Source organism: Canis lupus, chromosome 8 (genome assembly GCF_003254725.2).
Source record: "Canis lupus dingo isolate Sandy chromosome 8, ASM325472v2, whole genome shotgun sequence".
NCBI lineage: Eukaryota > Metazoa > Chordata > Mammalia > Carnivora > Canidae > Canis > Canis lupus.
The window spans coordinates 59,412,734-59,429,788 of NC_064250.1; the positions used below are offsets into that span (position 1 = coordinate 59,412,734).

Here is a 17,055-nt window from a genome sequence, read left to right on the forward strand (position 1 = left end):
ACCTATAAACATACACATGTCTATTACACCTTGAGAAGGATTTCTATTTTAAAAACAAACAGCTGGGGACAACTTTAGCTCTATTATACTTCTGCCACAAAACCAATTATAAAACTAAAAATTCTCAATTCATTAACCAAATGTCTGTTCTCTTTTACTACTTGCAATACTCAAAATGTAAGGATTTATTTTAAAACTACCCATAGAGAATCCAGTTGTTTAAAAAGATATCTCTCAGATGGTTTTCCAAGCTTCGTATACCACACCTGTAGCTCTGGTATTTCACTCTGAGGAGAAAATACACAGAAAAAGGCATAGTTGAGTAATTCATCATATCCCCTGAGGATTTCCAAAATTAGTACCAGCAAGAATGAACTGTTGATAATGTACACTCTATTTCTATTTGCCAAAAGACCCACTTCCAATCTTAAATAGCAACATTCTGAGAGTAAGAAGATATTGTTCAAGCAAATACTTTATTTCCTATAAATACCACATACTCTTGGCAAATGTTTAAAAAGATTTTAGTGCCTTTGCTTCAAAAATACTACTGTACCTGTGTAAAATGCTCTTTAGGAATTTTCTGGTATTAACAAACAACTTTTATGCCACTAGTAGTAAGAAAAGGCATTGTATTTTCTGTGTTCAAAACTAACAATAGGTAGAAATAGCAAAACTGGTCATCTTTTTATGTTGTTGGTATTTTTGTACAGAGTACTGAAAAGATCAATGCTTGAAAGTTTCCTAGACTACATACCTGATGATTCTACCAACAAGAACAACTTTGTTGCAAGTGACTTTTGTTAAGTATTCTTCAAAGCCACCAAGAGAGTTTTTAGCCAAGGAGAGTTTTGCCTCCTAAGAACAATCAGCAAATCAAAGACGCCAGGGTTTCTATCCATTTATGTGCAAGTACTTAATAGCTCTTAATGTAAGACTTCACTTATAAACTGCTGGCCTCTGATAAAATACATAAATTCTCAAATCAAATACAAATCCTCGAATCAAAACCAAAATAAAGTCCCACATATTTACTTACAAAAGAACCCTTAAGAACAAAGGTAGCGAACTGACGTGACACGTTGAAGTAAGGCAGAAACGGCCTTATACAAGCAGACTGTTTATGGCTCTAGGAGAGAAAAAAAAAAATAACCACTGAAGTTATCCAAATGATACTAGCCACCTGAGGAAAAGAAAATCAAACATTTAAGGCCTCAAGATGAACAGAAATGGTGCATCTTAGATGACAAATATGAGTTTATTTAAAATTTTTATAGACTTTTTTCCTAATATAATCTGTATTGAAAATCTACCATGGATGCCTAGTCAAAGTAAAGCTCGCCAGCATTTTGACTGAATTAAATTTTGAATTCATGGCTAAACTAGAGTCATTTATGGCACACAGATTAATTTTTATATAATTCTTTTCCAAGTAAAATACATCGAATAAGATGCAAATGCTTGTATGTTTTCACTGAAAAGGCATCTCATCTAAATATAACCTTCATATACAACTAAAGTCAGTAAGTACATATAACAGTTCTCACACTGACAACATAATTTTTTACTAAATAGTTACTACCATGGACTGGGACCAAAAGAATTATGAGACATAATCCCTACTTCAGGGGATTCAATGATCTCAGAGCACTGATCTCAGAGCCTCTGTAACAGGCTTTGTGGACATTAAAAAACTACAGTTGTAGTTAGAGATTCCAATTCCTCATCCTCAGTAAATGATGTACAACTAGACAGAAAATTGACAAGGGTAGAGGCGATTTGCACAATGCTAGCACACAGCTTGCCAGGATTGACATCTATAGATCACCTCACCCAGCAACAGCAGATGTACATTCTTTTCAAGTACACAAGCAACATTTTTCCAAGGAACACTATTCTTAGCCATAAAAGAACATTTAAGATCCAAGTCAGACAATGGATGTCCTCTGACCCAAGATAATTAAATCAGAGATAAATAACAGAAAAACCACTAGAAAAATTCCAAAATATATAGAAACTAAATAACAAATTTCTAAATAATCTATGACTCAAAGAAAAATAAAAAGGGAAATCAGAAAGAATTTTGAGTTGTATCAAAATAAAAATACAATGTAGGATTTGTGGGATGCCATAAAAGCAGTACTTAGGAGCAAATTTACAGCACTGAACACTGATCAGAGAAGAAAGATATGAGACTTCAGCTTCTACCTGGAGATACTAGGACAAGAAGAGCAAATTTAAAACAGAAATAAGCAGGGGGATCCCCGGGTGGCTTAGTGGTTTGGCGCCTGCCTTCGGCCAGGGAGTGATCCTGGAGTCCAGGAATCGAGTCCCACATCGGGCTCCCTACATGGAGCCTGCTTCTCCCTCTTCCTGTGTCTGCCTCTATCTGTGTCTCTCATGAATAAATAAATAAAACCTTAAAAATAATAATAATAAAATAAAAAATAAAACAAAAGTAAGCAGAAGGAAAAAAAATAAAGATCAAAGGAAAAATCAACTAAACAAAACCCAGAAAAATGAGAATAATCAAGAAACCACAAGCTGATTCTTTGAGAACATCAATAAAATTGATAAACTTCTAGCTAGACTAATCAGGAAATCATGGTAAAAAGAAAGGAAACACAACTTGTCATTATCAACACTAAGAAAGGTGACATCAGAACAAATTATATAGATAGTAGAGGAATAATAGAGAATAACACCAAAAACTGTATGTCCAAAAATTGAACAACTTGAATAAAATGGAAAAACCTTTAGAAAGACACAAAAACGAGGGGCACCTGGGTGGCTCAGTCAGTTATGCATCTGACTCTTGATTTCAGCTCAGGTCATGATCTCAGGATCGTGAGACTGAACCCCACATTGGGCTCTATACTGGGTATAGAGCCTGCTTGGGATTCTATCTCACCCTCTGCCCTCCTTCACTCTTTTTAAAAAAAAAAAAAGACACAAAACCCCAAAGGTCACTAAAGAAGACGTGGATAATCTGAATACCCCTTATGGCTATATTGGGAAATTCAGGTCAACCTTGAAGCTTTGCTCGAACATGAAGTAAAAGCTCCCACAGAGCTAGCTGTACATTTCCTGAGCACTGACATACACCCCAACATGAAACACAGCCTGTGGGCCAAGGCCAGGAGACCTGCCAGTTCCAAACATAAGGAAACCTCTGTAACAGTCATGAGCTTACTACTAAGGTAACTAAGCAGGGGCTTCAGTGGCCACACATGATAAAGCTGACAAAGTACAGAATCTGTTCAAGAAGGTCAGTGAGCCAATAAAGAGCAACACAAATGCTAGACAGGGGAGAAAATCTGACCTCCAAAGCTGCCACAATACATTATGTAATAGATATAGCTTTCAACAAATAAATTATAAGATTTGCAAAACAAAACAGGAGAGCGGCATCCATACACAGGAATAAAAGCGGTCAACAGAAACCATGTCTGAGAAAGCCAGGCATTACTTGCCATATATTAGGCTCATGAGACAAAAACATTAAATCAAGTATTTAAATATGTTCAAAGGAAATCACACATAAAAAACTGAAGTAGAGTTGTACTTCCAGAACGACAATGTGAGGAGCTCCATGACGCTGCACCTCTCAAAACTGTTGAAAATTATTTTTTTAGAAATGGAAATGATCCAGGGTACCTTGGTGGCTCAGTTGGTTGAGCATTCAACTCTCGGTTTTGGTTCAGGTCATGATCCCAAGGTCCTGAGATCAAGTCCCACACTGGGCTCCATGCTGGATGCAGAGTCTGCTTGAAATTCTTTCCCTCTCCCTTCCCCTCTGTTCTTCCCCCATATTCTCTCTCTCTCTCTCTTAAATAAATAAATAAATAAATAAATAAATAAATAAATAAATAAAATCTTTTTTTAAAAAATGGAAATGACCTAAGAGCATGCAACAAATAAACATTTATTCAAGAAAATCAATTAAAAAGAGCAAGAGCCAGTGGCATTTAAACCACAATCTACTCCATCCCTGTCTCTCCTACCCAAGTGGCAGAAACTGCATGCCAGGTAGGTGCAGCCAAGAACACAGGGCTCCCTCCTCCCAGCTTGCAGCTGAAGGCTGCAGTAGCTTCCTGGGAGAAGCAGGATTTCAGGATTTCTCATCCTTTACCCCCTCAGATAATTGAGGCCAACGCTAAGAAGCAGCTGACTAGGAGGCTCCTCTGCCAGCTCCTATCCATGGGTTCACCTTGGAATACTGAGAATATTGGGGTCACAAAGCCCAACCCATCATCCTGCACTCCTAAATCAAAGGTGTTACTAAGAAAGAAACACTCTTTGTCTTTGTCCCAGCTCTCGGCTTCAGCTCAGAGATTTTTGTCCAGGATAGAGACAGGCTATAAAACAGAGAACTTAGCAACTCGCCCCAAACAAGTTGACCATATTTAACACAGAGCAGGAGGAAGTTCAAGAGTAAGGTTGCTCTCAAAAATAATGGGGTTCTGGTGAAAAGCAAATAAGAAGAGACTGGTGGCTTCTTTAGATACATAAGCTAAACCACAGTCCAGCTAGTTTGCCATCAAAAGCCACAAAAACAGAAGAAGAGCCCTCCTGAGATCAGATGAAATCTAAACACCAACCTCAGAAACCACCTCTGCAAATAAGCTGGAATTTAACTGGATCAGTCTGTGGAGCAATCTAAGTCACATGGCACTACTGAAAACAAAAGTGCAATCTGCCAGCAATTAACAGAGAGGTATGAAAAAGGAAAGAGACAAAGAGGGCCCGGGGTGATTGTGCACATGCCCAGAGCTGCCCCCTCGAGGAAGCAAAATCTGGGGCTTCACAGGGCAGGTGAGGAGGGTGGGGGGATAAACTTCACAACAAGCAAACAAACAACATCAAACCTGTGGGGAAGAGATCAGTACCCAGAGTTGCTACTTTGTATTATATAAAAGATCTGGCTTTCAAAATAAAATTATGAGACATTCAAAGAAACAAACAAACAAAAATGTGACCCATACATAAAAAAGGCAACAGAAAGTGGCTGTGAGATCAATTTTGGATTTAACAAAGACTTCAAAGTCAGGCCAATTTAAATATGTTTAAAAAACTAATGGAAACAAGGCTTAAATAAGAAAAATAAAGGGAAGTATCATCATAATGTCTCATTAAATGGACAGTATCAATAAAGTGATAGAACTTCTTTAAAAAGCCAAATGGAAATTCTGAAGTTGAAAAATTCAACAACTGACAAAAAATTCACTAGAGAGATCAACGGTAGATCTGACCTGGCAGAAGAATTAGAGAATGTGAAAACATACTGATAGAGATTGCACAACCTGAATAACTACAGGGGAAAAAAACAAGAATAAAGAAAAATGAGTAGGACCACATAGAACTCTAGGGCATTAAATACACCAGCATATTACAATGGGACAGTAGAAAATAGAAAGTAGAAAAAAATGTTCGAAGATATAATAGCTGAAAACTTTCCAAACTTGATGAAAAACATTAATCTACAGACCCATGGAGCTCAACAAACTCTAAGAATCAAAGCAAAGGGATACACACAAACACCAGTAAAAATGCTTTCTTCAAAAGAAGAAAATACTGAAAAAGGCAAGAGCAAAACAACTTACCACTCACAAGGGAGCTTCAGTAACATTAAAAATTGATTTATCATCAGAAAAAACAAAAACCAACATATTCAAAATGCTCAAAAAAAGACCTCCCTATCAATCAAGAATCCTATATCTAGCAAAATTATCTTTCAAAAAAATAAAGGCAAAATGTATTTCCACATAAATAAAAACTGAGAGAATGTGTTGATACCAGACACAACTTTCATAAAAGGTAAAAAGGTAAAGCAATGGGAAAAAGAGACTTTCAAATGGTAGTAGAACAGATGGATACCCATATGCAAAAACTTCTTAGATACCATAACAAGAGCACGTTCCATGAAAGTATAGATGAATAAAATGATCTTCATAAAAATAAAAAAACTCCTGCTCCTCCAAAGACACTGTTAATAAAAGGAAAAAAAAAGCTACAGACTGAGAAATTATCTTCACAAAGCACATATCTGTAAAGGACTTGTACCCAGAATATGTAATATGTAAAGAACTCTCGAGGCACATGGGTGACTCAGTCCTGTTAAAAGTCTGCCTTCAGGCACCTGGGTGGCTCAGTGGTTAAGCATCTGCCTTTGGCTCAGGTCATGATCCCAGGGTCCAGGGATCGAGTCCCACATCACACTCCCCACAGGGAGCCTGCTTCTCCCTCTCCCTATGTCTCTGCCTGTCTCTGTGTCTCTCATGAATAAATAAATAAAATCTTAAAATAAATAAAAATAAAATAAATGTCTGCCTTTGGCTCAGGTCATGATCCCAGGGTCCTGAAATCAAGTCCCACACTGGGCTCCCTGCTCAGCTGGGAGTCTGCTTCTCCCTTTCCCTCTGCTGCTCCCCCTGCTTGTGCTCTCTGGTGTTCTCTCTCTCTCTCTCATTCTCTCTCTCTCTGTCAAATAAATAAATAATCTTAAAAAAAAAGAACTCTCAAAATCCAACAGTAAGAAAAAGCCAACCAAAAAATGGGCAAAAAACTTGAACACACACTTCACCAAAGAAGATAACTGAAGCATAAACACGTGAAAAGCTCAACAACATCAGTCAGTAGGGAAATGCAAAACCAAAATAACGCACTACATCATACATACATCATTTATACATTATAAAATTTTCTAACTGATAACAAGTGTTCACAATGCTAAAGAAAAACTGAAACTTCAATTATGCTGCTGATGGAAATTTAAAACAGCAAAATCTCTGGAGAATAGTCTGGCAGCTTCCTAAAAAGCCAAACATGAACATATCATATTATGCAACCAATCTATCCCTATGTATTTATCCAAGAGAAAAGAAATATATGCCCATATAAAACCTGTGCACAAATGTTCATAGCTTCAAGTGTAATAGCCAGAAAGGAGAAATAAGCCAAACGTCCATCAACAACAAGTGAATAGATCAACAAACTATGGTATGTCCTTACAATGGAATACTACTTATCAATAGGTGTCTCCCAACATGTATGAATCTCAAAATAATTACACTGAGTGAAAGAAGCAAGACAAAAAGCAGTACATACTGTATGATTCCACTGATACAAAGCTCTAGAAAATGCAAACTAATCTACAGTGACTAGAAGCAATGAACAGGGAAGTCCTAGGATATGAGGAGGAGTAGGACAAAATATTTAAGGAAGGACAATAAGTATTCTTTGGGGGGCTCTTGATACATTCACTATCTTGATTGTGACAATGGCTTATTAAGATATGAACATTCATATTGTTGCACATTTTAAGTATGTGTTTGAAGGAGATCATAATATGCCACCAAAAAATAAGCCACTTTGGTATAAAGATTATTTTAAGTTGAAAGTATTTGAGATTCAGAAGTTACGGAGACAAAATCTTCTCTGAGCTTCCTTGAGCTTACTAAGAGCAGCAACTTCTGGGAAATAAAACTGCCAAAAATTCCTCCTTAAGATGGTTCTACTCCCAGAAAGAAGAAATGGGAATAAAACTTACCCAAAATCCCTTCTGCAGAGGGTTTTTACAGCCGTGAAGGAAAGGGAAAAACCTCTCTCAAGTATAAATGAACAGGGTCATGATCATTCCTGTTTGTTCTCCTGAAAACCCGTTTATCTTCCCAAAAAGTCATTTATTTTCCATTAAGTGCTCCACCTCTCAGAGTTGCTCATCACTGAGCATCTCCCACATGTATGCATGTTGCATGCACAAATAAACTGTTTTCTTTTCTCCTGTTAATCTGGAGTGTTGCCAGTTTAATTTGGGGGGCCTCAGCTTCTGAACCTAAGAGGATACAGGAAGAAGTTTCTTCCTCCTCTACATGTTTATATGTCGATTATACTTTGGTAAAGCTGTGGTCTTTTTAAAAGAAAAGTGTTTAGTTCTGTTTTCTACTGTTTTTCTGATACAAAGAGAGTGAGTTAATTCTATACAAACAACAAAGAATTACCATAGTTTCAACGATGATGGTGAGGTTACCTAAGCCATCTGTCAGGGCCACGTAGCTTCCTCCTTTTTCTAAATGACCAACTGTCTTCAGGTAATACCAACCTGGTTGGGTAAACTGAGTGGTATGAGCTATAGAAAGGCAGAGAAAGATCCAATAAAATAGTGATAAAAGGGTTTCTTTTAAAAAAAAAATTTTTTTAAAGCTGTCTACTGATTTGAGTCTGATTGAGTCTAACAAGCTAGTTTCTATTTTAGAAGAAAGTTATTTGCCAACCTCATGTTTCAATTTTTGAACAATTAGTCCAGTTAAATGGTACGATCGTAGTAGGAGTAACTGTAGTTAGAATTACTCATAAAATAAATGAATCACACTATCAATTCAAGAGTATTAACTCTTTTATCCCCAAAGGGTAAGATAAAGTTATCTCTTCTGAACTTTTCTTCCTCTCTATTTAACCCATCCTAGTAGAGCTACAAAAAATAAGGCTAAAAATTAATACTGCATTTCAAAAACTAAGCTTTATGGTTTCAACCAAGTTTTATTTACACAATATTTGTTTATTGGGTACCTCCAAAGTTGGCGATATATTCCATGTCCCCATCCCATCCCCAAAACACAGCAACAATATTAAAAGAGTACGTTAGTTCACCTAGATAATGTGGGACCAATGATTGGGTTCCAATGATTACGACATTTAAGGTGTTAACCAATGAGGACATACAAGTGCAACTTCACTATTACATATTTATGGAAGTATAATTCAGAGTTTAGAATAATGTCAAGATTTCATGACTAATGTCATAACTACAAATCTGAGGAAAACAAATAAAAAAAAATCCACAAAATAAAGGTTTAAAATGAAAACAACTTCACTTCAAATTCAGAATTTTCCTATGAAAGCATACTGTCTTTGAAGAAATGATTTTTTTTAAAAGACTGTAGTTATGATAATAAAACAAAATGATCATAAATTTTAATGTTTTTACCAAAGAAGCTATAGAAAGAACTTGATTATTATTCAACAATAGGGCTTTTATTCTGTTTAAATTATATTCAGTTTTAGTATAGTTACATCATTCATGAAAGAGTAGTACAATGTCATCCATTGTCTGCATGATCTCAACATCCCTTGTGACTAATGACTGATACTTATTATCTTTAAACTATTTTGAAACTCTGTAAATTGTAGGTAACTGATGGATAGTAGATTATCTCCTATCTGGTAAGGATTTAATTGATTTCCTCCCCTCCCTGCTATGGGAAACCCAATCTCTCTCCATTTGCAATTTATCTCACATCCCTTTACTCTAAATAAATTTGTACTGTTCTGATTTTTCCTTTGAGGTGGTTGATTCACCTGCCTCATTCCTACGTATCATGAGTAATATAAACTCTTCAACATGTGTTCATTTTTATGTGTATGGAGTCATGATTTTATATTTTTCTTAAAATTATCTGTAACAATATGCATCACTATAAAGCTACAACATTTCACATAGCTTTTACATTTCCTTATTCATTTAATAATTCATTTGATTTTATTAGTACACTATTCTCAACATACCTATATTAATATAAAAAAATAAAATGTCTCCAAGACTAATGTTAAGACTTGTAGATATTCTTGAATTGTAATAAATCTTTACAAATATATCATTTTAATAACAAGTATAATTTAAAATTATACATTTATCAAACATCACGAGACAATAATCCTTCTCCCTACTCTCTTCCCTCTTTCCCTTTCTTTTCTAAGAGCCCGCTCTTAGAATAACCAAGAATGGAATTCATTCCATTCAGAAAGTATCTAGTTTACCCAAAAGGCTCTTATGGAACACTATGGCAAATCTTGCTTACAACAGAGACACAAACTTGGAACTTACATACGACACACATATACATGCACTTGGACACGCATACACACATAGTATAATCCCCTCTTGTTTTCTGCATTTTTCTCCTAGAGAGAAATTTGAAGAGTGAGAGATGGAATCTGAACCATACCTGATACCCAGATAGGAGACTCTACTACATAGTGCCCACTCCATGGCTCCTGAGCAGTCATCAATCCACATCGTCCATAAGGCAACTGTTCATAGTAACTAGCCACCAAATTCCAAGCAATTGTGCTAAAAGGTTGGCATGATAAAAGAGAAATACCAAACAGCTTGTGATCAAAATGTAAATGTCTAGAAAACTATAGTAAATAAATAAACAACAAACCTTATTAGAATTTACATTAGTAGATGTAAAGGACCAAAAGATGACCACCCAAAACAAGAAAATGTTAAGTCACCCAAGTTCGTTCACATTTTGAAAACTCTAACACTAGATCCATCTAGGTATTTCTAATGGTGAATTGCGTAATTAAAAAACACAAATGTATATGGGGTATATAATTTTTGCTGAACAGTGGTGTAGCCCTACCAGTACCAGACATGCCACAGATTTGCGTCATATACAAATAAAGGCTTTATCCATACCTGCTTTCCTTTTGACAGTCAGCCTTCTTAATGCCCCAGTTTCATGACATAAGTTTATGAACTGGACTCTGAGCTGCTGCAAAGTTTTTAATTGAGAACTCTTAGAGTCAGACTGCCTGCATTCAAATCATGGTTCCACCACTTAACCTCTCTGGACCTCAGTTTCCTCATCTGTAAAACGAGGATAATAACTGAACCTAGCTCACGTGATTATTGTCAGGAGTCACTGCATTAATGCCTATGAAGTATATAGAACACGGTCTGTCTCATCTACTAATGGGGCAACTTGCTGGTCTGCATTTTAGCCCATTCTTTCAGAATTCTATAGGGTTCTACTGAACCCTGAAATAGTGACTCTGTGATTTACAGGAACACCCAAGGGGAAAAGGAAAGCTCTGGACCCTAGGACTGCTTGGTTTCTCACAGCTTAAAAAAATAACAAAAACCCAGAGCTTACCCACAGAATTCACTTTTTCTTACAAGTCTTCACCCAACATAAAATGACTGTCTTAGGAAAAATCAAAGCCATCCAATTCTGACAACACAGCATAGAAATAATAAAATCTTTAAAATCTTTTAAAAAAGATTTTATTCATTTATTCATGAGAGACACAGAGAGAGAGAGAAAGAGAGAGAAAAGTAGAGACACAGGCAGAGGGAGAAGCAGGCTCCATGCAGAGAACCCCACGTGGGACTCAATCCCGAGTCTCCAGGACCACACCCTGGGCTGAAGGATGGCGCTAAACCACTGAGCCACCCGGGCTGCCCAATAGCTCCAATTTTCAAAACTCCTTTCTACCAGTGAAAACTTTAAGAGTTCCTATGATTTTACCCCTGGATTATAAGATGCATAGTATCTTATCTGGCCAGAGATAGAAGAATAAACCAAAACTACCTGATGGGCATTTTGTTATAGACACAGAGGTCTTTAAAATATACCTCAAACTCAGATACATATTCCCGTTAAGAATATACCCTAAGGAAATAATTCTAGATGTGTACAAAGATATCTGTATACAACTGATCATTTCAACGTATACAAAGCTGTTAACTTAAAATAGAAGCAACCTCCATTTCTGGAAGAGAAGAACACTCAATGAAATATAACACATTTTCTACATCAGTGCTTCCCAAACTTGTGTGGCATCAGAATCAGCTGGGGCACTGATAACACCACCTGAGTCTCCACAGCCTTCTGAAGATTCAGCAGATCTGGACAGCTGCCAAGGAATCAATACAACAAGTGTCTCAGGTGCTTCTTGAGACAAGGCAAGTTTGGGAAACCAAGTTCTATGTAACAATATACATAAGCACTAAAAATGATGAAAAATAAGTACACTTAAATATGAAAAAAAGTTCATAATATCTTAAGTGAAAAGCAGCTTATTTACTAAACATTATATAGTATGATCTTGATTCTATATTAAAATTTTATGCATATAAATATAAATGGGAGGACACACACCAATATTTTTAGGGATTGTTACCCCTAGATGGCAAAAATATGGGTGATTTTGTTTCCTTCTTTGTATGTATAGGCAGTTACTAAATTCTCTGTCATGAGTATGCATTACTTTTAATACCAAATTAAGTTATTAGAACCAAACTCTCCATGATTCCCTTTTCTTTTAAAAAGGGAAGAAAAAGAACAAAGACTATAAAAAAAGAATGTATCAGTTCACATTAACATCACAAAAATACATATTGGCTTACTCTTGTTCTATTTATTATTGTTTTAGAAAGCAAATCTGAATCTAATTACAGTTAAAGCTTCTCAAAGCTTTTAAGAAAAAAAATAAAAACCTTCAAAAGTTTTCAGTAACTTACGCAGTCATGTAGCCATTGACATAATTCTGGTTCAATATGCGGCCCAAGCAGCCTGCACCCACATCACTATTTAAAGTGCTAAAATCTTCAGAAGACCAAAGTTTCTTCTTAGTCAACTTCGCATCCTTTACTGTATGGGTCCCAGGATAATGAGCTCTAGGAAAACAAAGGGTGGAAATAGGAAAAGGCAGACGTGCCACTTTTATCTATTTGTTGAGTCAATAAACACGTATATCTTCACCAGTGTTTTCTATTTTGAAACAATGGGCAGCTTGTGGGTAGATGTCACACCAACTAGAAGCTTCTGCTTCCCATTCTTGTCTCAGGATGCCCGTTAAGATGCAATAAGCCTACATATACCAACACACAAAATAGGAAGGAAGATCATCAGTGGATGAGATTTCTGTTTCCAGAAACCATAAAATGGATGGAAGCACACTGACAGTTGGAGATGGCAGAGAAGGCCACAGCCTAGAACACCCTAGGAGACAGAATTCAGACTTTCCAGGGGAAGCAGAGAGCTCAGACAGTAGAAAAGAAGGAGTATGAAGGAAGCCAAAAATAAGACTAATGAATCTATTATATAAAGTAGTATTTGCTCCCCCACTCCTACCTACCCCTGAGTAGACACAGAGAAAGACAGCTTGGTATTTATTCCCAGGCAAAAACAAAAAGTCAAAAAACCAAAAACCCAGAGAGTTCTTCCTTGAGTAAAAAGAAGAAACTACCTTGGTTAACTACAAATCACTATCCCAAAGCAGTAGTGGTTAACTCTGGGTTAAGGCAGGATTTGCTACTGGCATCCAGTGAGTGAGCAGAGGCCAGAGAGGCTTCCAAACATCCTACAATGCAAAAGGCAGGTCCTCACCAAAGATTATCCAGTGAAAATATCAAAAGTACAAAGGTTGAGAACTCCTACATTATACCATTATTTAAGAAAAGTCAAAGTATAAATGTATATTTATTATTCTAATAGTAAAACACTACCTCAGTGATGATTTTTTGTCTTTTTTTATGATTTTAGAAGTTACTGACAGTTTTTAAGAAATTTCTAATGTGAAATAGAAAATAGATGGACAGTTAACACAGGAATAAGAGAGTACATTAGCTAAGTAACTTTAGGAACACGAGTGTATACTTTCTAAGACACAATTATTTACAAAAATTTTAATAACAATACAAGCAGAACGATGGGGACTGGATTACATCATAACTCCAAACTTTGCAGTTTGGTGTCATAGTATTCATTACATTAAAACAATTATTTGGGATCCCTGGGTGGCGCAGCGGTTTAGCACCTGCCTTTGGCCCAGGGCGCGATCCTGGAGATCCGGGATCGAATCCCACGTCAGGCTCCCGGTGCATGGAGCCTGCTTCTCCCTCTGCCTATGTCTCTGCCTCTCTCTCTCTCTCTCTCTGTGTGACTATCATAAATAAATGAAAAAAAAAAAAAAACAATTATTTATGGGGCGCCTGGGTGACTCAGTAGGTTAAGCGTCTGCCTTCAGCTCAGGTCAGGATCCTAGGTTCCTAGGATGGAGCCCCACTTTGGGCTCCCTGCTCAGTGGGGAGTCAGCTTCTCCCTCTGCCCCTCACCCTGTTCATGCTCACTCGCTCTCTCTTTCTCTCTCAAATAAATAGATAAAATCTTTAAAACAATGATTATGATGACCTATTTTGGTTTTTAATTATTTAATCCCACTTAGGTCATGAATCTTTAAAGAAAAAGTCCTACTTTGGGAATTCATTGTACCTCATGAAGATGAATTAGGGCACAGCATCAATCTGGCATTTCAGGATTTCATGAGAAAGAAAAAATATGAAACCCATAATAGAGGACATAAAAAAGAAGTATTTGAGAAAAATGAGGCACCATCAAGATGTTGTAGCATCACTGAACTCAGCTAAAAATAGGCCTCTAATTCAGTAGTGTAAACATACACTACAGAGACCTCAAAGCAAGCTAACACCTAACAGGGTTAAAAAATTATTACTCTGGCACTACAGTGTCCAACATGTGAAGTCTGTTACTAATCTTTGTAACAATATTTTTAAAATTTTTCCATTTTAGATTCATTCTTATATCCAAGAACTTCATTCTATGATCATGATATTCAGCCACATACTAATATTAAGACTCATCCAGCTGTTACTCAGACAAATGTATGCTTGGTGTATCTCTGCTCAAAATATACTTGTAGAAAAAAGTAAACTTTGCCTGGGGACACCGGGGTAGAATAGTTAAGCGTGCAACTCTCAGTTTTGGCTCAGGTTGTGACCTCAGGATTGTGGGATCAAGCCCATGATAGGCTCTGCACTCAGCCCAGAGTCAGCTTGATACTCTTTCTCCCTCTCCTTCTGCCCCTCCCTGCCCCTGTGTGTGTGTGTGTGTGTGTCTCTCTCTCACATAAATAAATAAATCTGTTTTTTTTTTTTTTCAAGGAAAAGCCTGGAAAGTAATATGCTATTGTGTTACTAATGATCTCTAGATGTTAGGATTCTGAGTAAGTTCTATCTTAATAGATTTCTACATTTTCCAAATTTGCTATAATCATGGATTATTTTTATAATCTGAAAAAATATCCCTTTTAAAGTTACATAAACAGGCATTATGTCCCTCATTCAGAAAACATTAACTGTTATGTTAAAACTGAGTGATTATTAAATGATCTGAGCAAAGAAGGGTAAAACTGACACTAAAATCTGGATCTCTCTCAATGTCCAGTCCCACCACTAATTCAACAAAAAATGCAAAGGCTCCTTAAGAATATAATTTTTTATATATGTATAACTAGACAAAACCTATCATTTTACAGCATGATTCTCCAAATTTAAATGACAAATTAAATTAAGATTATTGAAAGTAACCAAAGTTATCCTAACAGAGGAACATGTTCATAATAAAAGAAAATTAGCACTTAAGGACAAAGTGGATCATGGTAGCAACCCAGTTTCTGACAATCACCAATATTCCTCCTTAAAACCACACAGATCTACTAAATACAGGAAAGGGAAAACCTACAGACAATATCCTCATCAAGACTAGGTGATGGAATACCCAGGAGTCTTCTTGAAGCATCAGAACTAGCCCAGGATCACCAGATATGATGTGGAAACTGGAAGGGAAATGGGACCAGCAGGCAGTTACTCTGAGTGAAAGCATAAGAGAACAGTGGGTGAAACTGGGAATATCTTCACAGGCTGAAGTCATTCAGTTGGGGGTGAATAAAGTTGGGGGTGAATGGAAAACAGTGAATTCATTAAGAGATCTAATACTGTTGACAGTTTAAACCAAAAGAAATATGAGGTGAGCAATATGTGTATAATTTGAAGTTTTGTAGCAGCTGCATTTAAAAAAAGCAAAAGGGAAATTTTCCTGATATACTTTAACCCAATATTCACCAAATATTGTCATTCAACATGCAATCAACCTAAAAAATTATGAATAGTATTTTACATTTTTAAAAATATCAAATCTTTAAAAGCCAAGGTTTATTTTACATACAACACACCTAAATTCAAATGAGCCACATTTCAATGTCGCATAGTTAACCGTGGCTAGTGGCTACCAGACTGGACAATACAGGTTTAAACCCTTAGCAATTTCAGTAATAGGTAGCAAACAATCCTGTCTGGAGTGGGAGAGCCTCCCTATGAGAATAAGCTACTTGATGAGAATCCAAATTGATTAAGGCAGGAACACTCAGGGTGAGGGAGAGACAACATTCAGGCAGTAGGGAGAACAGGGCCCAGAAGGAGCAGAACCCAGAAAGCCCTGTGACTGCAAAATAAGAACTTACACGGTGCAGGCCAAGTACAACATTAATGGGGCAGAGAGATCCACTCTTCCAACGGAGTTGGCAGCCAAAAAATAATACCTGAACAAAATCTCATTATACCACAATAGCCTAAATTTGGAAACAATTCAAATGACTGTTGACAAAGAACAGATAGAAAAATCATGCCACATTCCTACAACTGAATGCAAAAGAGCAATTAAAATGAACCAAGTCTCTACCTGGCAATATGAGTTAATCTTAAAACTACAATGTTGACCAAAATAATAGATACTCTAAGATGCCACTGAAATAAAATAAAGGTTTTTTTTTTTAATTTAAAATCAATTAGCCAACATATAGTACATCACTAGTTTCAGATAGAGTTCAGTAGTTCATCAGCTGCACATAACACCCAGTGTTCATCACATCACATGCCCTCTTAATAAAGTTTTTAAACAAGCATAATTAGTTTATGGTGTTAGGGCTAACATCAGTAGTTGCCTTTGGGACCAGGGGAGAAGCTAATGATTAGAAAGATTTCCAAGGGAAGAGCTGCTAAGATACTGATAATTTTTTATTTCTTGACCTCAGTGGTGGTTATGTAGGTACATTCACTTTGTGACAATTCATTATGCCATATTCTTATGATTTATGTACTTTTATGTATGAGTGTATGTGTGTATGTTATACTTTGTTAAAAAATTTTAACAAAATTTTAACAATTTTTAGACAACAGAGGTATATAAAACTAAAATGAGAGAATTATAGAATTATCAGAAAAAAACACATTTTAGAAATGAAGACAAGAAAAAAGAAACACAAGATAGGATAGATACTATGGAAAACACAATGAGGAAAATAGAGGATAAAATTAGAGAACCAAACAGAAATAAAGAAATAAAGATGGTTTGAGAAAAATACAGAATAAAGGCAATATTCAAACAAGATCCAAAATGCATAACTGGG

General features: G+C 36.2%; 1 protein-coding gene across 7 annotated transcripts in view; it reads right to left on the bottom strand.

The window, feature by feature from the left end:
• The window catches only part of GALC (galactosylceramidase), a 58,177-nt gene that overhangs the window by 15,515 nt on the left and 25,607 nt on the right, over nucleotides 1-17,055 (bottom strand). For all 7 annotated transcript variants that reach the window (XM_025443833.3, XM_025443832.3, XM_035719550.2 and 4 more), the window contains 5 exons: nucleotides 12,311-12,466; nucleotides 10,005-10,129; nucleotides 8,001-8,128; nucleotides 1,040-1,129; nucleotides 201-287 (listed from right to left, as the gene is read on the bottom strand). In XM_025443833.3, the coding sequence (XP_025299618.1) occupies nucleotides 201-287; nucleotides 1,040-1,129; nucleotides 8,001-8,128; nucleotides 10,005-10,129; nucleotides 12,311-12,466 (586 nt within the window). The remainder of the gene's footprint in view (nucleotides 1-200; nucleotides 288-1,039; nucleotides 1,130-8,000; nucleotides 8,129-10,004; nucleotides 10,130-12,310; nucleotides 12,467-17,055) is intronic.